The 27,943-nt window shown below is 44.4% G+C and overlaps 1 protein-coding gene across 7 annotated transcripts in view; it reads right to left on the bottom strand.

The window, feature by feature from the left end:
* Positions 1-27,943, bottom strand: part of LOC144500587 (solute carrier family 15 member 1-like) — a 139,550-nt gene that overhangs the window by 34,045 nt on the left and 77,562 nt on the right. For all 7 annotated transcript variants that reach the window (XM_078223741.1, XM_078223746.1, XM_078223739.1 and 4 more), the window contains 13 exons: positions 26,558-26,639; positions 25,551-25,692; positions 24,566-24,652; positions 22,121-22,220; positions 20,391-20,481; positions 16,069-16,146; positions 12,998-13,080; positions 10,521-10,613; positions 9,808-9,975; positions 6,052-6,140; positions 4,713-4,794; positions 3,688-3,804; positions 652-822 (listed from right to left, as the gene is read on the bottom strand). In XM_078223741.1, the coding sequence (XP_078079867.1) occupies positions 652-822; positions 3,688-3,804; positions 4,713-4,794; positions 6,052-6,140; positions 9,808-9,975; positions 10,521-10,613; positions 12,998-13,080; positions 16,069-16,146; positions 20,391-20,481; positions 22,121-22,220; positions 24,566-24,652; positions 25,551-25,692; positions 26,558-26,639 (1,383 nt within the window). The remainder of the gene's footprint in view (positions 1-651; positions 823-3,687; positions 3,805-4,712; positions 4,795-6,051; positions 6,141-9,807; positions 9,976-10,520; positions 10,614-12,997; positions 13,081-16,068; positions 16,147-20,390; positions 20,482-22,120; positions 22,221-24,565; positions 24,653-25,550; positions 25,693-26,557; positions 26,640-27,943) is intronic.

Raw genomic sequence — 27,943 nt, 5'->3', positions numbered from 1 at the left:
GCGGAACTTGGCTATCAGTTTCTGCTCAGCGACTCTGCGCTGTCGTGTCGTGAAGGCCTCATTGGAGAACGCTTGCAGAATCTCACTGGCTGTCCTGTCTGGAGACAATACACATCTCTTTAACCTGTGCTTAATGCTCCCTCCACTCACATTGTCTGTATCTTTAAGACCTGATTAGCTGTAAAGATTCGCATTCGAATCAGTATTCTGTAACTTGATTTTTTGTCTCTGTATACCCTGTTTGAGAGCAGATATCCACTCCATCTGACGAAGGAGCAGCGCTCCGAAAGCTAATGGCATTTGCTACCAAATAAACCAGTTGGACTTTAATCTGGTGTTAAAACTCTTACTGTGTTTACCCCAGTCCAACGCCGGCATCTCCACATCCAAGCTTTATAACAGTAGAAGACAGTTCTCATGTGCCTAGTCTTAATAAATGAACCTACAGTGTGTTAACCCAATCTTTTATGAGTGACGGTGCCATGTGTCTTATTCAAATAATAAGCTCAAGGACTAATATCATTTTAAGATGACAACCACCACCACCTGCTGAACAGGTACAAACACTGGCCCAGCCAGCAATGCCCGTATCCTGTAAAATAACAACAAAATTTCCCACATCACCTTTACCTGTTATTTCTTTCTGCTCACCTGCTTGACATTCAGTTGCCTGGTTTTGAAATCTTGCACCATGAAGAATGTACTGCCGGTCTTGGAGTCCATTGTGACGTTTAGGTTTACTGGCAGCTGAGGCTCTGTACAGTTTACTGGAACGATGTGAAGTGTGAAGTTATCGACAGGCACAAGATAACTGGTGGAAAACTGAAAAGAAACGAATTACTTAAGGCAATCTGGGAAGCAGGGTGAGATCTATACCTGTGCACAGTCAGCTGAATGCTGGTTGTGGTGGTAACCAAAGGAGTGATCCTGAGCCATCCAACACACAACACACAGAGTTGTTCCCTTTTGTTCTCAGGCTGATTCCCTAATTTTATATTCTGAGTTGCCCTGTGAAAATGCTATTTTAGAATAAAGTCGCACAGAATGGGACTGGAGTCACACATAGGCCAAAGCAGGCAGGGGCAGCAGGTTCTCCTTAAAGAGCATCAGTGAAACAGATGACTCTTTCAAACAAATCCAGCAACTTTCATGGTTATTTTCTTTTTGGTGTCAGACCACAACCGCCATGGTGAGACTTGAATCCATGGCCTTTCACAGTTTGTCACCACTGTTGCAACCATTAAAATACTGTCCATCAATATGTAAAGAGTAGGGTCACCTCAGCAAGTTGAAAGGATTGAGTACATTTGGCCTTGGCAGTCTCAATTGAGGGAGAGGAACATCAGTCCAGATTTCTGACCCTGAACACAACTCAGAAACAATTAAGATAAAAGCAAAATACTGCGGATGCTGGAATCTGAAACAAAACATGTGTGGACAGAAAATGAGCAGAGAGCGGAGCCCAGCTACATGGTCCCTCAATGATGGTGAGCTTTTTGACATTTCCTATCCATGTACATCAATACAAAATGGACACAGGAGAAAGGTTTGTATAGGTGATAACTCTGAGGCAGAAACTCTTGTCCAATAGTACAAGACAATGAAACAATGCTCACTACAGAGTATGCTTTTGGAGCAAATTGCTAACACAATTCTAAACTTCAGACCAGATCCTATTGTTATAGGCATTGCTTAATTGTTTTCCTGATTATATCTGTAGCTATTGCCCATTGAAGTTTTCAATGGATCAGGGTACAAAATGTTACCCCTGCCTCCTGTCAATTTAAGCTTCTTCTGATTGGAGAGAGTGTGAGATTTGAAGTCTGGTCAAAAATAATTGCCAGTTTGCATTATTTCCTGCTTACATTGCTCAGCCTATCTGATCACTCACAGGCTAGGATCTTTACTCTTGGAAACAGAAAGCAGGTGTGAGACTTGATAGAAATCTTTACAATTATGTCAGGGTTAAATAGGGTAGAGAAAAATATAGACAAGATGCTTCTACCTGTGGGAAATTGTCAAAAATATGATATTGGGTGGGATTTTCCGGCTGGGCTCACCGCGAAACTGGAAAATCCCGCCCGAGGTCAATGGACCTTTCCATGGTCCACCCCTCGCCCGCTCCAATTCCCGTGGCGGGCGGAACGGGAAAATTTGCCCCATTAACTAATGTATCAAAATGGAAATTGAGAAGAAACTTTACCCATAGAGTGTTTAGGATGTGGAACTTGCTACCACATGGAATGTTTGAGGCAATTATTATAAACAGGGAAGTCAGCCAAGTATACGAGGGAGAAATTAGGGATGGAAGGATAAGTTGATCAGCTGAGATGAAATGATGCTCTGGTGGAGCTGAGTGGCTTGTTCAGCATAGTAAAATTCAATGTAATTTATTGATGGAGGTTTCGCATCTGTTACTAGAAGGCAATGCTGTCAGGACACAGCACTGTTGGACACTCCTGGTCCCAGTTCAAAGGTTGTGAAAAGATTTATTTTTGGTTGAGGTCTATCTTGTTGAGAAATGTGTACTATGGATAAAGAACTTTATTTCCCAAATGATTTGTTCTCCAACCGATAGACACAAAGAAGATGAAACAAGACAGCACATGCAGTTTGTAGGGGGATTCTCCTCTATGAGACAGAGTTCAGGCTGAACAGGACTTCTGCTTGTCCTGCTTTACCTGGCACAGCCCCAAATCATTGTCTAGGATTACGACCCAGTGAGAGAGCACACCCCTCACTCCCAGGAGATCATCAAGCTGCAGCCCACCAGCGTTCTGGCAAGAGATCCAGCAAAGGGCTTTAAATGAGCTGAAACTGTGAAGATCAGAAGTGAAAGCCCATTAAAGGCCTAAGTCAAGACTGAGACATTCAACTAGTAAGTCTTGGGGCCTGCTGCAGGGAGATGAGCCCATTAAAAGGTACTCTCACCTACTGGGGGCATTCCAAGACCTTCACCTCCCATAACACCCCCCCAAACAGGGGTAAGTAAAATGGAATGAAGGTTAATTCGGCAGGAGACCTGGAGCTGACCCCATCTTCTCACCTCCACTTACTAACATTATCCATCACAAACTTTAATTATTTCAGGTGAGATGAAGGAGCTGATCCAACCTTTAAGAAGGCATTTCTAACCTCTGAGTCAAACGGTTGGGGGTTCAAGCCCCATGCTAGGTATCTGAGCACAAAATCTAGGCTGACTCTCTAGTGCTGTACTGAGCAAGTGCTGCATGGTCAGAGGCGCCTACTATCATAATGGAACATTAAAATGGGCTCTTCTACCCGCTCAAGCAGACGTTAAAGATTCCATAGTGCTACTCAAAGAAAACCATCGGCATTCTCCCTGCTATCTTGGCCAATATTTAACCTTCAACCACTGTCACTAAAACAGATTATCACAGTGCTATTTGTGGAATCTTGCTGTGCACAAACTGGCTATTATGTTTCCACATTACAACAATGACTGCACTTCACGTATACCTCAGTGGCTGTGAAATTCTTTGGAACATTCTGAGGATGTAAAAGAGCTTTATAAATCCCAGTCTTTCTAGCTTTCTTTATGCATTATGTTACTGATTACATTGAATATAAGCAGCAGCATTTAAACAATCATTGCATCTCCCCATCGATCCTTTTGATGAAATGTTAAGTTAATGAACAAGAAGCTGCAATATAACCCATTCTTACCGTGTGTGGATCTGTTACAATCTGATGCTCTAAGAAGTGTATGTTAAGTTTGCAAGGTGCTCCATTAAATATTTTCAATTCAGTCATACCATGCGGTTGTGGTGTAGCCTGCCACTTCTGTGAAAAAATATCCTTGTCAAACACCAGAATATCCAGAAGAGTTTGAAGTTTCTACACTACATACTGAGAGATGTTCAGTTCTGCCCATCTTTTAAAACCCCCTGCACTGCAACCTTCACCACAATGCAGCTTGGAATGAACTAGCCCCCAACTGTTGTTCCTGGCACATTTGTTTACTGGTAGAGTGGAGGGGGCTGCTATATCCAGCGTAAATCTCCCTCTACATATCAAACAGTCCCAGAGCAAGAACAACACAGGGTTAGACACAAGAGTAAAGCTTCCCTCCACACTGTCCCCATCAAACACTCCCACAGCAAGTACAGCACGTGGTTAGACACAAAGTAATGTTCCCTCTAGACTGTCCAGGTTGGACTTTAACCTGGTGTTGTTAAACTTCTTACCATCAAACACTCCGAGGACAGATACAGCATGGGGTTAGATACAGGGTAAAGCTCCCTCTACACTGTCTCCTTCAAACACTCCCAGGACAGGTACAGCACGGGGTTAGGTACAGAGTAAAGCTCCCTCTACACTGTCCCCATCAAGCACTCCCAGGATAGGTACAGCACAGGGTTAGATACAGAGTAAAGCTCCCTCTATACTGTCCCCATCAAACACTCCCAGGACAGGTACAGCTCGGGGTTAGATACAGAGTAAAGCTCCCTCTACACTGTCCCCATCAAACACTCCCAGGATAGGTACAGCACAGGATAAATGTGCCTCTAACAATTGTATTTAAAGCTTAATGTAATTTCAGTCCATCTGAACCACAACCTGCACATACCACCCCCCTCAGCCTGTAATAAAATCAACCATCTGTAAATATTTTCTCCAAAACGTACAAGTATTTAATTGGAAGCTATAAAACAATCCGTAGTTTCCTACTGAATTGAGCCTTTACTCACCTGAATCTGTATCTGGACAATCCCAGTGATGCAGAACGCAACAGCAGCTCCCAGCATTCCGATAGACATCCGTGTGACTGGCCTATAGGGTGGCATCAAACCAGAGTAATAATCAGAATGAGAGTGAGAAAGAGAGAGTGAATGAATCAGCATCATCAAGAGAGAGTGAATTAATCATCAGAGTTTTCAACAGCAGAACAAGGGAGATTTACAAACTTGCAGTTTGGGTGGTTTAAACATAGAGTAACGTACCCAGGACTGAGTTATAGGCTGACATCTAATCCAGTTGTTTATGGCAGGGTTTATATAGAGTAACAATTACATGGATGGGTTACATGCTGGAATCTAATCAGGGGGTTGGGTGATTTACTGTTACCATCAGAGCTCCTGTTAATGAGGATTTCACACTTGGTTCCATTGTTTAAGAGTGACTCACCATTAGGGCCCCTGTTACAAAATCAAACATTACATGGCATATGGCCCAGATTCAGTCAATCGTGACTCTGCCAGGTCTTTGACCCTGTAATCTATACAAAACATATAAACACGTGAATTAGGAATAGGCCATTCAGCCCCCTGAATCTGTTCCAGCATTCAATAAGATCACAGTTGATCTGATTGTAGCCTCTACTCTGCGTTCCGCCTATCCCGATAATCTTTGATTTAGTTAATCTAACTCGCCTACATTTTCCCCATGGCAAATGAACTTTTTCAGTATTTATCCAATTTCCTTTTATAAGTTACTATTGGATCTGTTTCTGTGGTACAGGCTTTATAGATAGGTTAGAACAATTTGCTGCTGCATAAAATAAATTCTCATCTTTTTTATACAGGAATCTCTACATTAGTACACTGGTTAAAGAGGCAGTCTCATCTCTGTTGTAGAGAGTCTCACCACCAGATTCCCTAGTTTAGAGGAGGTTTTCCATCAAGATTTCCTGTTATAGAATGAGTCTCCCCATCAGGAATCCGGTTATATAGGCAATCTCTCCATCAGGATCCCAATTATAGAGCAAGACTCTCCATCAGAATTCCTGTTATAGACCCTCTCTCTCTCTATCAAGATCCCTCTTGTAGAGAGAGTCTCCACCAGGAAACTGTAATAGAGTGAATCTCATCTGTGGAACTCTTATGAAATAGGGATTCGAACCACTAGCCTCTGACAACATTTGTCTCAGTGAAAGATTCCAAAAGAATCCATCACAACTGAGATATGAATATGTGTGGGTGTTCATTTATTCTCCAAGATTTTTCAATGGGTTGGGTGAGGTAAGGTTTGTTGGACATTCTCTGAGGTATTTCAATGGGCTGAGGAAGAAGCACAGATGGAAGTTCTTACTGAATCAGGAGCTTTCTCTTCTCAAACTGAGGATAGATGAACCCTTCAAATAGTGGCAACAGCAACAACACGAATAAAACGTTCAGAGTCTGGAACAGATTAGAATCATTATAATAAATGAAGGGGCATAATTTAGAATAATATGCCTGCAGGCTGTGAGAGCTTCAATCTTTCAGAAGGATGGAGTTCTCAGCCCTGCTAACTCTGGGGCTTATAACCCTCTCCCTGTTAACTCTGGACTTCATTTCCCTCTCCCTGTGAGGCTCTGACTCTCTCCTTGCTGACCCTTGGGATCATGCCCTAATAGCATGACAGCAAATATGTGGATGGGCTAAAATTGATAAAGAGAATGTATTAAAGGTTTACCTGCTGATTCCTGGGATGATGTGGAGATGCCGGCGTTGGACTGGGGTAAACACAGGAAGAGTTTTAACAACACCAGGTTAAAGTCCAACAGGTTTATTTGGTAGCAAATACCATTAGCTTTCGGAGCGCTGCTCCTTCGTCAGATGGAGTGGAAATGTGCCTTCACGACACACGACAGTGCAGAGTCGCTGAGCAGAAACTGATAGCCAAGTTCCGCACACATGAGGACGGCCTAAACCGGGATGTTGGATTTATGTCACATTATCAGTAACCCCCACAGCTTGCCTCCTGGACTTGCGGGCTGTCCTGTCTGGAGACAATACACATCTCTTTAACCTGTGCTTAATGCTCCCTCCCACCCTCATTGTCTGTATCTTTAAGATCTGGTTGGTTGTAGGGATTCGCATTCTAATCAATATTCTGTAACTTGATTTTGTGTCTCTGTGCCCTGTTTGAGAGCACATTTCCACTCCATCTGACGAAGGAGTAGCACTCCGAAAGCTAATGGTATTTGCTACCAAATAAATTTGTTGGACTTTAACCTGGTGTTGTTAAAACTCTTCCTGTGATTCCTGGGATGGCAGGTCTGTCATATGAGGAGACACTAAGTCGGTTACGATCATATTCACTAGAGTTTAGAAGAGTGAGAGGGAATCTCAAAGAAACTTATAAAATTCTAACAGGGTTAGACAAGGTAGATTCAGAAAGAATGTTCCCGATGGTAGGGGAGTCCAGAATAGGGGGTCATAGTTTGAGGATCAGGGGTAAACCTTTTAGAACTGAGGGGAGAAGAAATTTCTTCACCCAGAGGATTGTGAATGTGTGGAATTCACTACCACAGAATGTAGTTGAGGCCAAAACGTTGTGTGGTTTCAAGAGGAAATTATTATAGCTCTTGGGGCTAAAGGGATCAGGGGATATGGGGGGGAAGAAGGGATCAGGATACTGAATTTGATGATCAGCCCTGATCAAAAAGAATGGCAAAGCAGGCTCAAAGAATCGAATGGCCTCCTCCTGCTCTTTGTTTCTATGTTTCTATGTAAAAAGACTGGCCAGAATTAAAGTTGATAATTTACCAGAACATGATGTTTACTCTCAATGACACTGAGGGATGTAAGGGAGGAAATTGCAGAGGCACTGTGCATAATCTTGTAATCCTCCTTAGATACAAGGGTGGATTGGAAGACTGGAGAATTGTAAATATTAAAAAATGTTTAAAATTTGAGTAAGGTTAAACTCAACAACTACTGGCCAGTCAATATAACCATGATATAGCGGAAAAACTTTTAGGAATGACAATTCAGGACAAAATTAGTCACAACAGGTATGGTTTAATTAAAGAAAGAAAGCCAGCATAGGTTTATTAAAGATAAATCATCTTAACTCAAGTGATTTGAGATTTTTTATGAGGTGACAGAGAAGGCTGATGAGGGGAATGCCTGTGATATCCTGCATATGGACTTCCAAAAGATATTTGATAAAGTACAACATTAAAGGCAAAATTGAAGCCCATGGATTAAAAGGGACAATGACAGCATGGATACAAAGTTGGCTGAGTGACAGGAAACAGAGTGCAGGACATACAGCGGGTTTTCCAGGGGTCAGTACTGGAACCATTGCTTTTCTTGATGTATATTAATGGCTTAGATTTGGGTAAACAGGGCAGAATTTTAAAATTTGCAGATAGAACCATAGAATCCCTACAGTGGAGAAGGAGGCCATTCAGCCCATCCAGCCTGCACCAGCAACAATCCCACCCAGGCACTATCTCTGTAACCCCACGTATTTACCCTGCTAATCCCCCTGACACTGAGTCAATCAACCTAACCCGCACATCTTCGGAGTGTGGGAGGAAACCGGAGCACCCGGAGGAAACCCACGCAGACACGGGGAGAATGTGCAAACTCCACACAAACAGTGACACAAGCCGGGAATCGAACCCGGGTCCCTGGTGCTGTGAGGCAGCAGTGCTAAGCATTGTGCTGCCCATTAAAGATGATACATAACTGGGAAGTATTATGAGGAGGGAAATTGTAGACTTCAAGAGGACATAGACAGGCTGGAATGGGTGAACAGGTGGAAGATGTACTTTAATGCAGGGTAGTGTAAAGTGATTCATTTTAGCAACAAAAAGGAGGAGAGGCAAAATAAAGGTCACAATTATAAATGGGGTGCAGGAACAAATACCTGTATCAAATCGATGAAGGTTGCAGGACAGGTTAAGAAAGTGGACACAGGATCCTGGGCTATATAAATAGAGGCAGTGAGCAAAGAAGTTATAAGGCACCTTCATAAACACTGGTTTGCCCTGAATTGGTGGACTATGCCCAGTTCTGGGCACCACACTCTAGAAATAATGTTGAGGCTTTAGAGAGGCTGTTGGTAAGATTTACAAGAATAGTTGCTGGGATGAGGGTCTTTAGTGCACCGGATAGTATGAAGAATCTGGGGTGTTCTTTTTAAAGAGAAGGTCAAGAGATGATTTGACAAAATGTTCAAAATCATGAGGGAGGATAGACAGAGTTGTTAGGGAGAAACTGTTCCAATTGGCCAAAGGATTTTTTAAAAATTCATTTAAATGCTGGCTGGGCCCAACTTTTACTGTCCATCCCTGACTGCCCTCCATTTCAGAGGGCATTTAAGAGTTAACCACATTGCTGTGGGTCTGGAGTCACATGTAGGTCAAATCGCCGGCTAAGGGTGGCAGACTTCCTTCCCTAAAGGACATGAGTGAATCAGAAGGGTTTTTAGAACATCGTTAGACTTCTTAAGTTCCAGATTTTTATTGAATTCAAATTTCACCATCTGCCAGAGTGGGATTTGAACCCAATTCCCCAGATCTTGCTCTGGGTCTCTGGATTACTAGTCTAGTGACAATACGACAATGCCACTGGAAGCAATGGTGACATGGGGAAAAAGGTGCTGCCTGAGAGTGTGGTGGAGGCGCCTTTCAAAAGGGAATTGGATAAACACCTTAAGAGAAAAATATTATAGGGCAGAGAGAAAGGGAAGGGGACTGAATTGCTCTTGTGGTGAGCCTGCATGGCCACAACAGGTCAAAATGTTATTCTGTACTGTAATCATTCTATGGGTTTGTTCTCTCCATGTGATTATAGGTTCATGTTCTTTGCTAGAACAATCTAAAACAAATCCCACTGTTCCCCACACTCCACATAGCCTAGCCCCTTCCCCGTGTAAATACTACTGTATGAGCCAGTCTGTACCCGACTCAGAGGCATCCAGCGTGAGTGAAGACCTTTTCTGTACGAGGGCCGAACAATATGGCATCCCTTTTAACTGTTATTAAATTTATTTCTGTCCCTGGCATCAGTTAAGGCAGCAGCTTGACTGGGCCCTGTCACTGCTAGAGGATCTGAGTGGGGAGTGTACCTGCATTTGGTCAGGTTTCAGTTTGATGGATCCCACATTCCTGTCCATCACTTGGGCCTGAAGTGTCCATCGTGAGCCCTGTTGCTCATAAAGTGCCCAGAACATGGGCAGCAGTGGGCATAATGCCAGCACATTGTACAGCCGCTTTGCATCATTAATGATTTCTCGCTGAAACACAGAGAAAGACAAACAACAAGTTAATTCTACCAGTTAACTTGTGACAGGAAATCAGAAAAGGGCCCAGGGTTATCAACCCATCAGGATTGCCCCGGAGACTGCAAAAATTCAAGTCTATTCTCCAGAACATTACTGTGAGTAATACTCTGGAAAAAAATCATCAGGGCCTTATAATAAATATTTTTTTTTTTATAAAGAATATTTTGATTATCATTTGAAAAGATATCTGAGAAGGGGGAAAGGCTGCTGACCCTGAAGAGAGAAATCACATCAGGAAACGAATAAAACAACTGGGAAACAAAGGGTTGTTTACTGACAGTCTGCCCAAATACTTTGTGTAAGAGATCCTTTAGCACCATCAATTCACAGCGGTGCTGTAAATGGAGAATAAATCCAGTTGAATTTGATTCCATCCCAAAGCTCTGTCCCATCTCCACAGCAGATCATCCAATCGAGCCGAGAATCTCAAGGCCTATTATTTAACCCATTTCTGTGCATGGAACTGTCACAGCAAACGGGATAACAGAGTTGTCTACCTCATACTTCTGGTCGGCCCAATCCAGCCAATGCTCCTTAGCTCCATCCTTCTTCTTACTGGTATACCATTTGATCTTGTTTATGATGGCACTCTGTTCAACATAAATAGGACAGGGGTTATCTATTCCATAGGGCCAGGTACAACACCAGCTGTAACTTCACCACGTTTCACAATGGGTCCCTGTCGTATTCAGTTTTATAATAGGTATGATTCACACAATATTTGTCAAAATGGTTTTAATGCTTAACAACAGTGATAGGAATAGGACATGGTCAGCTATTTCATGGGTTAGATACAAAGTAAAACACTGTCCCATCAAACACGGTAAGAAGTCTCACAACACCAGGATAAAGTCCAACAGGTTTATTTGGTAACAAAAGCCACTAGCTTTCGGAGCGCTGCTCCTCCATCAAACACTCCCAGGACACGTACAGCACAGGGTTTGATACAGAGTAGAACTCCCTCTACTCTGTCACATCAAACACCTCTGTGTCAATGTGATGCAACTGAGGTCTGGGAAAAGAGAGTGAGCATATTTTCCACTTTTATGTGCTGTTTTGCTCTTCATTGTCAGCCGATACTGTGTGATAGCAGCAATGTGAAAAAGAGAGCAAAAATGGTGCAAGTTCCACCCTGTCATTAGACAGCCTCTTCAATGGCAAGTTTCAGTTGTTCCTCCTCACGGTGACACAATGAAACTGGATCCTTTGAAGATCCAGGCTAGAGCTTCAGAGAAACTCGGAGCAAGTTTAGCCCACAGACATGCAGTGTACAGGGCCACCACCACGTTGACACAGCTCAGCAGTCATGAACCAAACTCACAGCTATTGTCAATTAGCCCACTGACTTGTGTATACCTCAGGAGTTGAAGACTTATGGAGTAAGCCCCCACAAAAACTACGGAGTGGAACCCAAAAGCATGCTGATGTCTAAATATGTTATCTTTCTGTCAACTCTGACAACCAAGCCAGTGCCAAATGTAGTGCTTTGCATTCCTTTGGACACAACTGGGGAGCTTGCGAGGGAGACCCTGGTGATTGGACAGCCCAGGGTATCCAAAACGTTTGTTCAGGCTTGCGTCCTGGAGACGACACTGAGTATCACTGCAGAGTGTTAACACAACATGGGAGACAACATTTGTGGGTGATAAGCCCAACCCGACTGAAATACAGAACGGGTGCTATGGGCTGTCTCTGATAGTGGGAGGGATCATTGTGTCCCCTGCTCAGCCAGCACCCACCTCCAGTCAGGCAGCCCACAACCCGCCATGGTCCATCAGCTTCATTGTTGCTTGAGTTTGAGACTCTGCTCAATAAGTGGATGGAACCCATTGCAACAGGCTAACAAGCAAAAGAAAGAAGATGCCAACTCTTCAACTGACAAGCTGAAACATCAGGGCCATGTGAACAGGACTGACAAACGACTTGTAACTGCTCGAAAATGTGCACACATCAGCTATGATCAACATGGAACTTGATAGGCTGAACATTGACATAACTCCCCTACATCTCTTGAAAGCTCACCAAGAATAGTTCACTGAATGAAAAACAACACACGTTCAACTGGCAGTGGTGGAGTTCAGAGGAAGCGTGTGAACAAGATGTAGGCTCTGCTATAAGTAACTCGCTACTCTTGATGATAGAACCTCCCCCCCACAATTGTTCTCCATCTGCCTCTCAATTCAAACAGTATCTATGCTCCAGCACAATGCTCCTGAAGTGAGGAGTCACTGCTATCAATAGAATCCCAAAGTCAGAATATCCTTACCTACTGGGGGATTTCAAGTGTTTGTGCGGACCTTGAGGCCTGGCCCTTCAGAACTGGGAAAGGTAAATTACAGATGGAGACAAATTGCTTTGCTGCTGCCAGGAGCTTTGTGTAAATCAGAGTGTTGCTTTATACTTACACTGATGCTGCCACACTGACATTCTGTACTGAGGAACACCTTCAATGGCAAATGGATAGACTCACTCATGTTTGTAAAGGGTTTGCGTTGACCATCAACACCAGGGAGAAAATGTCCTGGTCTGGGGTGTTGCCATATCACTATCTATCAGCATTGGCAATGTTTGACACTGGATGTTGTTGACAGCTTCATGTATTTACGCTCCACAATCACAAGCAATCTGTTAACACATGCATCCTAAAAGCTGCAATTGTTACATCCAAGCTGAGTAAGAGGTTTGGAACAACAACAACCTGACTGAGAACACCAAACTGTGAGCCTATCAAGCCTGTGTTCTCAGCACACACTGCTTCAATGGTGAGATCTGGACAAAGCGAGACAGGGGAAAAGGCTGAACAGTTTCCACCTTCACTGCCTCAGGTTATTCTTGGCATCCCGTATCAGGACAATGTCAAACAACACTCAGAGTTCCTGGAACATTCTGATTCCATCAGCATTCACTCTGCGAGACACCACACGGTCAGTGATTCACTACACACAGTGATGTACCAAATGAGTTTGTGACTTACCCCTGTGGCGTTTAACACTTTGCAGAATAGGTTTCCTGTAGGCGGATAAATCTTGTACGTAGAGGAGCCCAGTGCAAATATCACTGAAAAATATGACACATTAGCTCAGGCATGGAGAGTTAATCTCTCAGTCACTCGGTTCAATTACACAAGTTCTCTATTTCAGGCTTACTCTGTAGATTATTTACCCGACACTCAGTCAATCACAGGGTCTATGTCAGTCTGTAGGGAAGCTGTGTGCACTCTCCTCGTGACATTAATAGTGACATTAACATAATGGCATCCATTGGTGCCCTGTTCAATACTGGGCTAAGTATAAAACCTTGTATCCAATTGACCACTAAAACTTCTGCAATGTTGCTCCTCCCCACCTCTTGCAAATACTTTTGTTACTTCCAGACTTGTCTACTGCAATGTTCTCCTTACTCACCTGTATTTATCCACCAACTCCCACTTATCTATCTCCCCAAAACTCTGTCTTCCTTCTTAAAATTAATCTCAAACAAAACTTTTATCCATCCCTCCTTTCTTGGTTATTGTCCATTTTCCTCTTGGGATCATTTATTGCTGAGAAAAAAGAGATTTTTTTTGTCAAAACTTTTTGTCTTGCACTCATCAGGACACGGTGTCCAACATTAGGTATGATTCTGCAATTGGACAACATTTGCTAAAGTGTGCTATGAATTATGCTGACAGCCAATTTAAGATTGTCAGTCGGGCTTGCATTTGCTTGGACTGGAAGCTCCATACATTAATATACAGGGTCCTGTTCTTTGCAGACAGAAGAACATGCACACACACCTGCTTCAGCTAAACAAAATAAGTGACAGCAGTTCACTGGTTCATTCCTCAGGACAATGACCTGAGCAATCAGAGTCAAGCTACTTGGTTTAAATTTCAGTAATGCAAGGCAGTTAACTGCCAGTCACCATCAACTGATACATTCTACATTGCAACGCTTCTATCAATCATAGTCCACTTGGTAACCAATCAGCATTTCCTTCTCATACAGTATAAACCGTTGTTCCCTTTAGACTTGGTGTTGTTGCAAAATGTCTTGATAAGTGCAGGATGAAATATTTTGAGAAACAAATCTCTTTTTTTCATCAATTTTCAAGATCTTTTTATGTTGAAGTCATTACAGTATAAAGGTTGACTGAATAGTAGATATAAGCAGCTTAAAAAAAGGGAGGAGTCAAGGAATGTGTTCCTGCCTTTGAGACGGAAGATGAAGTGTTTGAGCTCCAATCCAGATAGGCTCAATAGTGCAGTTAAAATATTGCCAGAACTTGCCGGCACAGTGGTGAGCACTGCTGTCTCATGGCGTCAGAGGCCTGGGGTCGATTCTGACCTTGGGTGACTGTCTGTGTGGAGTTTCTCCCCGTGTCTGCCCTGGTTTCCTCCCACAGTCCAAAGAGTGCAGGTTAGGTGGCTCAGGGTAGTGTTCTGGATTGAGTTCAAGCTCCTCTCCAGATAGCTCCAGTGACTGGAGCTATCTTAATATATAAGGGACCAAGTGTAGTGTGTCAAAATTCGCAGATGACACTAAGATGGGTGGCAGAGCAAAGTGTGCAGAGGACGCTGAAAGTCTGCAAAGGGATATGGATAGTCTCAGTGAGTGGGCAAAGGTCTGGCAGGTGGAGTACAATGTTGGTAAATGTGAGGTCATCCATTTTAGTAGGAATAACAGCAAAATGGACTATTATTTAAATGGTAAAAAATTGCAGCATGCTGTTGTGCAGAGAGACCTGGGTGTCCTTGTGCAGGAATCTCAAGGAGTTGGTTTGCAGGTGCAGCAGGTAATTAAGAAGGCAAATGGAATTTTGTCCTTTATTGCGAGAGAGATGGAGTTTAAAGACAGTGAGGTTATGTTACAGCTGTGTAAGGTGCTGGTGAGGCCACACCTGGAATACTCTGTACAGTTTTGGTCTCCTTACCTGAGAAAGGATATATTGGGTGAGAGGGTGCAGAAGTGATTCACTAGGTTGATTCTGGAGTTGAGAGAGTTGGCTTATGAGGAGAGACTGAGTAGACTGGGGCTATACTCATTGGAATTCAGAAGAATGAGGGGAGATCCTATAGAAACATATAAGATTATGAAGGGAATAGATAAGATAAAAGCAGGGAAATAGGGTCTTTTAAGAGACTCCTGGATGAGTACATGGGACTTAGTAGGATGGAGGGTTATAGGTAGGCCTAAAAGGTAGGGGATATGTTCGGCACAACTTGTGGGGCCGAAGGGCCTGTTTTGTGCTGTAGTTTTTCTATGTTTCTATGACTGGACGAACGTCTTCTACATACTGTGCTGACATACCTTGGGGGTATGTATGTCCATTGGGTGTAGCTAGCCACCCGCCACCAGCCCACCCGATATTATAATGGGTGGGTGGGACTCTATAGCCTTGGTTGGAGCACACAGAGAAGATACAATGAGAATTAAAATCACAAGGAAGGCTACTCTTCCTGAATGTGTGGTTCGTGACCCTCACTTTGTGTAAGTAGAAGTTGGACCTAATCTGACCCAGAACACAATGGGCAGAAACTAAAGTGATTGTAAAAATAAAGAAGTGGAAATTTGAAATTATAACAGAAAATGCTGGAGATACATACAGAGTCAAAAGGATCAAGTTAACATTTCAATGTAACTCTTTACTAGAACTGAAAACTGAAGGATGAGAGGAAGGGAAAGGAAGAGGTAGACAGCCCAACACAACAGTATGCAATCATTGAGAGGAAGGCACAGTGTAATATGGATTGCAAACTGCTTCATGAGAAGCAGGAATAATATTAAAGCTCACTTCATTATATCCTTCCCCTACGACTGAGTGCTGTGCACCGAAACACTGGTATATCTGAACCCACGATGTGGAGATGCCAGCGTTGGACTGGGGTAAACACAATAAGAGTTTTAACAACACCAGGTTGAAGTCCAACAGGTTTATTTGGTAGCAAATAAACCTGTTGGACTTCAACCTGGTGTTGTTAAAACTCTTACTATATCTGAACTCACCAGCTTTCTGTATTCAACATTGAGCCTACTGAAAGCAGGGTCACACAAAAATTAAACTTACATAAAGCCAGTAACATGGTTATTGCTGGCACTCCAAATGCCAGAGTGTAGCAGTCTGAATCGAAACACGGGACATCCTCTGTGAGCAAAGACAGAGCATTTTTAATGATAACAGCAACTACTCTCACTTTCATTCCGCTCTCCAGCGTATGTCAATCAGGCATCGATACATACTAGTCAAACAGTAGCAATCGCTGATCAAACTATACAAAAGTAAATTCAGCAGCAATCTGAAATAAAACTGAAAATGTAGGAAATACTCCGCAGATCAGGTGGCATTAGTGGGAAGTGAAATATTAGAACCATTACCACTCTCTATGGCTGGTGTATGATGAAATATTTTGTTATTTAAACTCTCCTGCTCCCCCCCCCCATCTTATCACAGTCTTTTTGTTCTTCCAGCCCATTGCCTTTCACTCATTCAAAATCGATGGCATTTCTATTTTTCTTCAGTTGTGATGAAAGGTCATAGACCTGAAACGTTAACTCTGCTTCCCTGCATAGATACTGCCTGACGTGTTGAGCATTCCAGCATTTTCTAATCAGACGGTGCTCAAACAGCTCAGCAAACCCAGCATTGGTCAGCTATCAGTGCACAAAGGTGAACATAGAAATATAGAGGGGGCGATTTTCCCACCCCGCCATGCTAGTTTTCTAGCGCAGCGTGGTGGGAGTATCTTGCAGCCGGACATGCACAGGATTCGTGCATGCGTTCCCGCCACGCACGCATCTCCCAGCGCTGGATTTCTGGCGCTGTTGGGTCCACACTAGAAACTGGCAGGAACACCAGTACATCTATTTTTAATGTCATTTTAATGTGATTAGCGGGCCCGGGACTGAATTCTCTGGGCCCGCTAGCCTCTCCCACCCTACCAGTGTATCTCACTCTAGCGGGCTTTACAGTAGGTCCCACTTTCAGGGAACTATCAGGACGACCCTCAGGTTGTCGTGAAGGGGGGGCAATCAGGCCCCCCGAGGGGTCGGGCAGTGGGGGGTAGTGCCCCCAGGGCATTGGCACCCTGGCAGTGCCAGCCTGTGCCCCCTGGCACTGCCCAAAGGGCAAAGTGTCAATGCCCAGGGGGCACCTTGGCACTGCCCATCAAGAGGTGGGGCCTATGAGGGTGGTGCAATCAGTGGGGGTGGAGGGTCCCACTGCCACTCTCCATGGGGATCGATGGGGACAGGAGAAAGGCCAGCGATCGATGGGGGTAGGTAGAGGGTCAGCTGGGCGGAGGGGGGGGGGTGTCAGTCAGGAGGGGGTGTCTGATGGGGGGTCGGGGTGGGCCTGGGCATGGTCAGGGGGGCTGTATTCGAACCATGGGAGGGTTGGAGAGTCAGCACTGAGGGGGTCTGGGCTGGCCAGCGATTGAGCTGGCCAGCAAATGGGGAGGCTGACAGTTCGGGGCCACTGCACAAGCGCAGAGGCCGGCTGATTTCAGCCTCAACAACGGGAATAGGCTCCGCCTGCTGAAATTTAATGATATTCGTGCCAGTGGCCTCTGCAGTGCACAGAGTGCGGGAGATTCTAGTCTGAACCCCACTGAAAAAAACAGCGTGAATTACTCCAGTTTTTGATACTTAGAATTTTTGGGGAGAATCGTCCCCAGAAACTAGAAGCAGGAGTCGGCCATTCAGCCCTTCGAGCCTTTTCCATGATTCATTTTGATCATGGCTGATCATCGAATTCATTTGAATTCAATATCCTGATCCTCCCTTCCCCCTTTCAGATTATTAAAAAATAATAACACACTCTGTGAGTCAGGTGGAAGAGTGCAGTTATCCAAACTTACAATAAGAAATATTCAGGATGCAAATCACTGTCAGAAAATGACAGGATGGAATGAAAGCAGATAAGGCTTTAGACCCAGCCAGGATCTTAAAAGGATCAGCACTGATCAGTGTATGGCCCAGACAGACACAGAGGGTGGAATTTTTCGGTCGCGCTCGTCCCAAAACCAGAAAATCCTGCCCAAGGTCAACAGACCTTTCCATGGTCTGCCCATCACCCATTCCAATTCTCGTGGCGGGCGGGACAGTAAAATTCCTGCCATAGCCCGGGATTGCCAGCTGTGCCAGCAAAGGGCATCAACACGGGCAGGACAGCACTCCACATATTTCGGACCTGCCCACAACCATACACGCCAGCATTGGATCCAGAAAATACAATGGACCAACGGAGATCAGATAACACTGACACAGAGACAGATCAGATATCACTGATAGACACAAAGACAGATCAGATATCACTGCCAAACACAGAGACAGATCAGATATCACTGCCAAACACAGAGACAGATCAGATATCACTGATAGACACAAAGACAGATCAGATATCATTGACAGACACAGAGACAGATCAGATATCACTGCCAAACACAGAGACAGATCAGGTATCACTGCCAAACACAGAGACAGATCAGATATCACTGATAGACACAAAGACAGATCAGATATCACTGCCAGACACAAAGACAGATCAGATATCACTGCCAAACACAGAGACAGATCAGATATCACTGCCAAACACAGAGACAGATCAGATATCACTGATAGACACAAAGACAGATCAGATATCATTGACAGACACAGAGACAGATCAGATATCACTGCCAAACACAGAGACAGATCAGATATCACTGCCAAACACAGAGACAGATCAGATATCACTGATAGACACAAAGACAGATCAGATATCACTGCCAGACACAAAGACAGATCAGATATCACTGCCAAACACAGAGACAGATCAGATATCACTGACACAGAGGCAGATCAGATATCACTGACACAGAGGCAGATCAGATATCACTGACACAGAGGCAGATCAGATATCACTGACACAGAGACAGATCAGATATCATTGACAGACACAGAGACAGATCAGATATCACTGACACAGAGGCAGATCAGATATCACTGACACAGAGGCAGATCAGATATCACTGACACAGAGGCAGATCAGATATCACTGACACAGAGGCAGATCAGATATCACTGCCAAACACAGAGACAGATCAGGTATCACTGCCAAACACAGAGACAGATCAGATATCACTGCCAAACACAGAGACAGATCAGATATCACTGATAGACACAAAGACAGATCAGATATCACTGCCAGACACAAAGACAGATCAGATATCACTGCCAAACACAGAGACAGATCAGATATCACTGCCAAACACAGAGACAGATCAGATATCACTGATAGACACAAAGACAGATCAGATATCACTGCCAGACACAAAGACAGATCAGATATCACTGCCAGACACAGAGACAGATCAGATATCACTGCCAAACACAGAGACAGATCAGATATCACTGCCAAACACAGAGACAGATCAGATATTACTGATAGACACAAAGACAGATCAGATATCATTGACAGACACAGAGACAGATCAGATATCACTGCCAAACACAGAGACAGATCAGATATCACTGCCAAACACAGAGACAGATCAGATATCACTGATCGACACAAAGACAGATCAGATATCACTGCCAGACACAAAGACAGATCAGATATCACTGCCAAACACAGAGACAGATCAGATATCACTGACACAGAGGCAGATCAGATATCACTGACACAGAGGCAGATCAGATATCACTGACACAGAGGCAGATCAGATATCACTGACACAGAGACAGATCAGATATCATTGACAGACACAGAGACAGATCAGATATCACTGACACAGAGGCAGATCAGATATCACTGACACAGAGGCAGATCAGATATCACTGACACAGAGGCAGATCAGATATCACTGACACAGAGACAGATCAGATATCATTGACAGACACAGAGACAGATCAGATATCACTGCCAGACACTGAGACAGATCAGATATCACTGCCAGACACTGAGACAGATCAGATATCATTAACAGACACAGAGACAGATCAGATATCACTGCCAGACACAGGGACAGATCAGATATCATTGGCAGACACAGAGACAGATCAGATATCACTGCCAGACACAGGAACAGATCAGATATCACTGCCCGACACAGAGACAGATCTAAAATCAGTGAGACCAATCACCCAATCTGTTTCTCACGTATATTGGAGCTGGATCTTGATGTTAGTGGGTCACTGTGAGGCTGGTTCAAGCCTCTGTTAATGCCACCACAGAGGGACTGGCTGGAGGCAGTAGCATTGCAGTCTCCTCCGTAATATATGACACCTGTCTCATCAGCATTAACACAGAACTGCCCAGGACTTGTGAAACAGTTTAGTTCCGCAGGACGAAGATTACTGACTGATTTTACCACCGCTTCATCAGCCCATTTACTCACTGAGCCTCCTCACCTCTCAGAATCGGGATGGTGATCCCTGCAAACAAAGCTGCCAGGTTCATGGAAAAGTAGAAGAATGAAAAGTACATCCGATAGGCTTTCTCCTGCCAGGAATAAGCAAACCCGATTAGTAACAGCAAAGACCAGCTCCCTCTGTCCCAATTACTTGCACGGATATTTAAACTCCTTCTCGTTAGCTTTGTTCCCCTAGTGAATTTACTTCAAGCTGCCACTTAGCTGAAAACACCTCTGGCTGCAAGAGAATTTGCATTTATGTCACTCGTCCCAAAAGGCTTTACCTGTTCAGGATCCTGTGCTGATATTTGAAGAGGAGCTGGGAGTTCTCCAAAATTCCTCTCTCAAAGATTCATCTCATTATTGTTTGCAGAGTCTTACAAATATACAAGAAACGATGGAAAAGTCGAGCACAACCGCAATGCCTTACTGACAAACCCCACTCCACACAAAGTTTGATTGGATTTGAATAAATAAATTTCACTCAGAGGGTGGTGGGAATCTGGAGTGCGCTGCCTGGAAAAGTAGTGGAGGCCGGAAACCTTACAACCTTTAAAAAATATTTGGATGAGCACTTGAAATATCGTGATATTCAGGGATATGGGGCAAGTGCTGGAAAATGGGATCAGCACCACCTTAGTGGTAGTTATTGTCGGTGCAGACTCGATGGGCTGAATGGCCTCTTTTGCACAATATGACTCTAAAATTAAAGTTAGTTTATTTATTTGTCACAAGTAGGCTTAAATTAACACTGCAATGAAGTTGCTGTGAAAATCCCTCAGTCGCCACATTCTGAAGCCTGTTCGGGTACACTGAGGGAAATTTACCATGGCCAATGCACCTAACCAGCACGTCTTTCAGAATGTGGGAGGAAACCCATGCAGACACGGGGAAAATGTGCAGACTCCGCACAGACAGTGACCCAAGCCGGGAATCGAACCAAGGTTCCTGGCGCTGTGAGGCAGCAGTGCTAACCACTGTGCCACCCTGCCGCCCTATATGAATTAACCTCACGGGAAAGTACCAGGCCAGTTATGGGAGGAAATCTGGAATCTTCCTTGTGACAACCTTTAGAAAATCAAAACTAGTCCAGGCCAGAATTCCTTGCATTTCCTATCTTTTTCTAAGATATGATCTCCGCCTCTATCTGTAACAGGTCCAGTTCCTGCTTGAAGGGATCCAGTGAGCCAGTGCTGCTGGTTCACTTTGCCCGTGTCCGTCTAATTAGTGACTCCTTCAAAAATAATTTATGCCAAACACATTATAATGTTCCTCAGCAATGTGATAAGGCACCTGTATTATCATAGCCTTGTCTCATTTTAACAATAGTTAAAGATTTCCCATTTTTTAAAGAGTTTGTACAGTAAAGGGTCTATTGCATAGAATTAGATATGATTTACAGTGGACAAACAGGCCAGTCGGCCCAACTGGTTCTTATTGGTGTTTATAGAATCCCACAGAATTCCTACAGTGCAGAGAGAGACCATTCGGCCCATCGAGTGTGCACCGACTCTCCGAAAGCACATCCCACCCAGACTCTCCCCTCCACCCTATCCCCATGCATTTACCATGGTTAATCCAGCTAACCTCCACATAAGCCTCCTTCTATTTCTCTTTATCTAACCCATTCATCCTTCTATTTTATCCCTCATATGTTTATCTCACTTCCACTTAAAAGCATCTTTGATATTCTGAACTCTCAGAAACCTGGGGTCAATGTGTCCTCACCTCTTTTCCACCGATCTGGTCAGCACCAAAGGGTGACATGCTGGATCTGATCCCACCGGATCCCAGGGAAATGAAGAACAGCCCAATGAAGGCACCCACTCTACAATCAGAAAGAAAGTCCAATCAGCCTTTACCAAGTACAGGTGATGTAGGAGCATTGAAATGGATGGGCTGCACTGTAGGCCATGGGCTCAATTTTAACTCAGAGCAGGAATGGGTTGATAGGGAAACCAGTCCTTCCTTCCCAATGGAGAGTTCAGCATGAAGACTGGACTGTTTGAACACAAGGGCCTCATCATATAAAGCAGCACTGTATCCCAGTGGCCACTGGAGGAGTGTCATTGCGGCCAACAGGAGAAGGAATGGGTCAGGAACAACAGGAATAGTTGACCCTGCGCAGGACTTCCGCCATGTTAAGTTAAAGCGAAGTTGCAATATCAATTACATCATCCGGCACAAATCTTTCATGTAAAGTAGGCACCAACCTGCTTGGGAACAGCCTGTCATTGCCTGATCTGAGGTCACTAAAGATATTGGGGGATGGGGAGGCAGAAGCATTATCTGACCCTTTCCCTCACTGTCCCTTTGCCATCTTAGAACCCACCATCCCTCCCCCTGCCACTTGTACCACTCCCAACGGAGTGGGAAGGTTAAGATCAACCCTCGTGTATTGCTGGACAACAATTCAGCAGGGTGGTCATACATTAATCATTCCACAAATGATGTCTTGGCTGTTGAACAAAGCTACCATGTGTTGATCACGTTTTCTAAAGGAGAGGGCAGAAGTCAGCAGAGATCATCCAAGATGGCTGCAATGACTGTATAAATGTGACAACCCTCAGGACTTGCATGGAGAATCACTGATAGATTTGTTGAATACGAGCTCCCTGGGGATTGGTAATTAACTCACCAGGTGGAGCTTGTATACCAAGCCCTGTATAAAGCAGGCCCCTGAGTGGGTCCATCATGGTATTGTCCCGGCTGGGACCTGTTGTGTCCCCCCCCCTCCCCCCCCCACCCCACCCCATAGGCTTGTGGTTTTTGCTTTACTTTATTTTGTTCCTTTACTGTCAACTCCTGGAGCTGTTATAATAAGTTTCTTGAAAGTCCCCTAAATTGTCCTGAACAGTTTCTGCAGCAACCATCCATGAAATTTCCATAGCCCTCGAACAGAGACTCATTACAGATTTTAGAAACTCTAACCAGAGACCCTCCATTGACTACCAGCTATTCCAGGAAACTCCCAAGGGTTGAATGGTCAGGGCCTTCTCCACCAAGCTATCCAGGGTCAAGGATGATTACATTATCAGGTTTCTAATGCAGGAGCGGGGATGGGACATGACATATGGCACTGGTCAGTCACTCTCCTGGCAATGCCAACACATTGTTGCCAGCCCAGGCTGATCAAGGAGGCCGAGAAGAGGAAAAGGGATCTAGGCTAGTGTTCGGCCATATTGGGCCCATTTCACATCCAGTTTGTTCAGTGCTGGAGAGGCTGGGCCCAGTGAGGGAACTTCAGCTCCTCATGACCCCACTGCCAGTCTTGTCTTTCTGGAAACATGGACAATGTTTGGGTTGTGCAGAGGTACTTTCTCGAAACAGCCCCCATGGAGACTCGAAGTTGAGAATGTATCCAAGACATAGCAATGTGGCCCCACACCACACGACTAACATCAGGAACAGACCCTATGAAATTTGGGCCCCCCACATTACTTCAAAGAAACAAATAAGACTCATGCGGAGGGAGATGCTGATTGCCGCCTGGCCGCCAGTTCCCATTACAAACGGTTCTCGCCTGAGCGGCACATGCACACACTCGCACACACACTCGCACACACACTCGCGCACACACTCGCACACACTCGCACACACACTCGCACACACTCGCACACACGCACACACACGCTCGCGCACACACACACTCGCACACACACTCGCGCACACACTCGCACACACTCGCACACACGCACACACACGCTCGCGCACACACACACTCGCACACACACTCGCACACACACTCGCGCACACACTCGCACACACACTCGCACACACACACTCGCACACACACTCGCACACACACACTCGCACACACACACTCGCGCACACACACACTCGCACACATGCAAACTTGCACATCATTGGACTGTGGGGGGAAACCAGAGCACCACAAAGAAACCCGCATAGACACGGGGAGAATGTGCAGACTCTGCACAGACAGACCTCTTAGGTTTCTGGTGCTGTGAGGCAGCAGTGCTAACCACTGTACCACCGTGCTGCTCTTTTAACAGGATAACAAAGCTGCTGCTTCTACTCTGAGGTAATTCCTACCTCAGGAATACCAGGTGAAGAGAGTAAGAATTAAGCCCGGGGCGGGGGGGGAATGAAATGAAATGAAGGGTCACTGTCACCTACATCAGCACACTCCAGAAAAGTTTCTGTACTCACCCAGCTTTCCCCATTACTGTTGGGATAGCAGTCACTGACAGAACAAAGGTGCCACCCAGGTACACGACAGAAAGCATGAGGATAGTCCTGTAATTCAAGATCAAGAAGACAAGGGTTGGATTCACTGTCACAGAATCAACTCAATAACAGCATCTGGTGATTGCCTACCATTACTTAAATGTCTGGTGATCCATTTATCCTATCCAAACCCAGCTGGCCCTGTGATCAAATTTTACAGCACAGAATGAGGCCATTCTGACCAGGGGATCGAAGCAGGCTGTTTGAAGGAATAAACTGATTAGTCCCACTCCCTCAGCTCTGAAAATCTTTCCTTTTCAATTATAAATGTAAACACATAAAATAATCTGTAAAACATTTTCCTATCAAAAATTCCCCTATAAAAAATTCTCCTACGAAAGAATTCTCCTACAAAAAATTCTTCTAATCTCTCCCCCTTTTACACAAATTATCTTAAATCTTAGTTACCTGGTTGCCGACCTTCCTACCGGTGCAAATCACTTTTCATTATTTAGTTCATCGAAATCTTCATAATTGGAAACATCTAAATCTCTCCTTAACCTTCTCTGTGAAATGCAGAACCATCCCCGTTCTCCAAAATAGTCCTAGTATCTCAAGTCTTTCCTCATAACCCTCAGTCTAAAAAGAAGTCTATCAGTCTCAGTTTTGAAATTTACAGTTGATTCCCCAGTGTCAATAGATTTTAGGGTGAAGGAATTCCAGATTTTAAATCCCTTTAAGGGACAAAGTTCTTCCTGACATCAACTCTGAGTGGCCTCACCCTAATTTAAAATATTGATCCCATCCTGTTAGAAGAAATAGTTTATCCCTATCTGCCCCATCAACTCCTATAATCATCTTCTACACCTATTAAATCATCTCCTAATCTTCTATAAGAGACAGTATATGAACTAAAATCTGTCTTAGTTCTGGTCGGATAGTTATTCAGTTGATTCTTGACTCATACCTGTATCGCCCAAAACAGAAGTCCGAGAGAAAAGCTCCCAGGATGGTGAAGGATGTGGAAAGGAAGTTGAAGACATGGTAGAGGGATGTGGCTTTGCTCTCCGATAAGGTAAGTGCATTAGTAAAATACAACACCAGGATAGCTGAAACAAAACAAACAGACAGCAATGAGAGTTCATGCGTATTGGTGGGGGGAGCTTCAGTTGTTGAGTGGAGAAAAGATTTGAACATGCCCCATCTCCCCTTCTTCAACCCCCCACCCCATCTTCCCCTTCTTCACATTCACATTTCCCCTCGTTCACCCCCAACCCCATCTCCCCCTCCTTCAACCCCCATTCCCCCCACTCACTCCATCTCCCCTCATTCACAGCCCTCACTCCATCTCCCCTCACTTCTCACTCCCTTCCTCCCCCAACTCCCCTTTTAATTTCTCCCTATACTTTGTGTGCTCTTCCAGGCTTTCTACAGCATTAAGCACAAAGTGTCTGGAATGAGCTTCCCTTTTCTTGCCTTATCTTACCTTCTAAACACCTTGTAATCCAGGGGCTCTGGACTTGACCGTCCCACCGTTTACTTTGTAGGAACATGTTTATTTATGTATTTATTATCCCGAACCCCTTGAATCTCTTTATTGAATGCCTCTGGCTGCTCGGACACACATTTACCTTCAAGTAACCATTTCCAGTCTAATTCTGCTAAATCACTTCTCAGTTTAATCACACTGTCCTTCCCAAATTTAGAAACTTTACTCCTATTTAACTTCCCCCTTTCCCATAACTATGATAAATCTAATTGAATAATGATCATTACCACAAAAGTTCTCTCCCACTGATACAGCTTCCACCTCAATTTCTCAACTTCCCACTGCCAACTCCAACCTCTTGTTGGGCTTGCCACATACAGGCTCAAAAACAATCTCCTGAATACAATTTGAGAATTCTGTGCCCTCTGTACCTTCTACACGGACTGTATCCCAGATAGTATTAGGAACAGAACATTTTCCATTACCTCGGACTCCAAAGAAAGTAAATTTTTCAAAAAATTCAGTGATCACTGTGAAGACAGCAGCATTAGATAATTCGAAGAATTTCTGGAAAAAAAAGCAACAATTAAATTGGAGTCTGGAACTATTCCTCAACTGAGGGCCTTTAGTTTCCATCTTTATTTCACAAGTTTCTCTCTGGCTATCTGGAATCAAGGGATATGGGGGGAAGGCAGGATCAGGATATTGAATTTGATGACCAGCCATAATCATAATGAATGGTGGAGCAGGCTCGAAGAGATGAATGGCTACTCCTGCTTCTAGTTTCTATGTTTCTCTCCTGCTGTCCTGAAGACACTGAATCCTGACTGAAGTAGAGATTCATTGTTAGCGGGTGTCCTCTGCCAGCACACTGGAACCATCCCACATCAGACCTGGGGTGGACAATCCTATTTAAAAATCATCCACATTACAGAAGAGGAGGTGCTGGAGGTCTTACAATGCATAAAGGTAGATAAATCCCCAGGACATTGTGAGAAGCTAGGGGAGAAATTGCAGGGCCCCTAGCAAAGATATTTGTATCATCAACAGCCACGGGTGAGGTGCTGGGAGCCTGGAGGGAGGCAAATGTTGTGCCATTATTTAAGAAAGGCGGTAGGAAAAAGCCAGAGAACGACAGAGCGGTGAGCCTAATGTCAGTGGTGGGTAAGTTGTTGGAGGGGATTCTGAGACAGGATCTACATGCATTTGGAAAGGCAAGGACTGATTAGGGATAGTCAGCAAGGCTTTGTGCATGGGAAATTGTGTGTTACAAATTTGATAGAGAATTTTAATGGGGTGACCAAGAAAATAGATGAGACCAGTGCGGTAGACATTGTCTACATGGACTTTAGCAAGGCCTTTGACAAGGTACTGCATGGTGGACTGGTCTGTAAAGTTGGATCACATTGGATCAGGGAGAACTAGCCAATTGGATACAAAATTGGCCTGCCAGTAAGAGACAGAGATTGGCAGTAGAGGGCTGCTTTTCAGACTAGAAGCCTGTGGCCAGCGGTGTGCTGCAGGGATTGGTGCTGGGTCCACTGTTGTTTGTCACTTATATAAATGATTTGGATGAGAATATAAGAGGCATGGTAAGTAAGTTTGCGAGTGACACCAAAATTGGTGTGTAGTGGACAGTGAAGAAGGTTATCTAAGGCTACAATGGGATCTTGATTAATTGGGCCAGTGGGCCGAGGAATGGCAGATGGAGTTTAATTCAAATGAATGCGAGGTATTGCATTCTGGTAAGACAAATCAGGCTGGACTTGCACAGTTAATGGTAGGGCCATGGGGAGTGCTGTCGAACAGAGAGATCTAGGGGTACAGTTCCTTGAAAGCGGCGTCACAGGTTGACAGAGTGGTGAAGAAGG

The sequence above is a fragment of the Mustelus asterias genome, chromosome 11, assembly GCF_964213995.1.
Source record: "Mustelus asterias chromosome 11, sMusAst1.hap1.1, whole genome shotgun sequence".
NCBI classification, from domain to species: Eukaryota; Metazoa; Chordata; class Chondrichthyes; order Carcharhiniformes; family Triakidae; genus Mustelus; species Mustelus asterias.
This window is presented reverse-complemented; position numbering and strand designations above follow the sequence as displayed.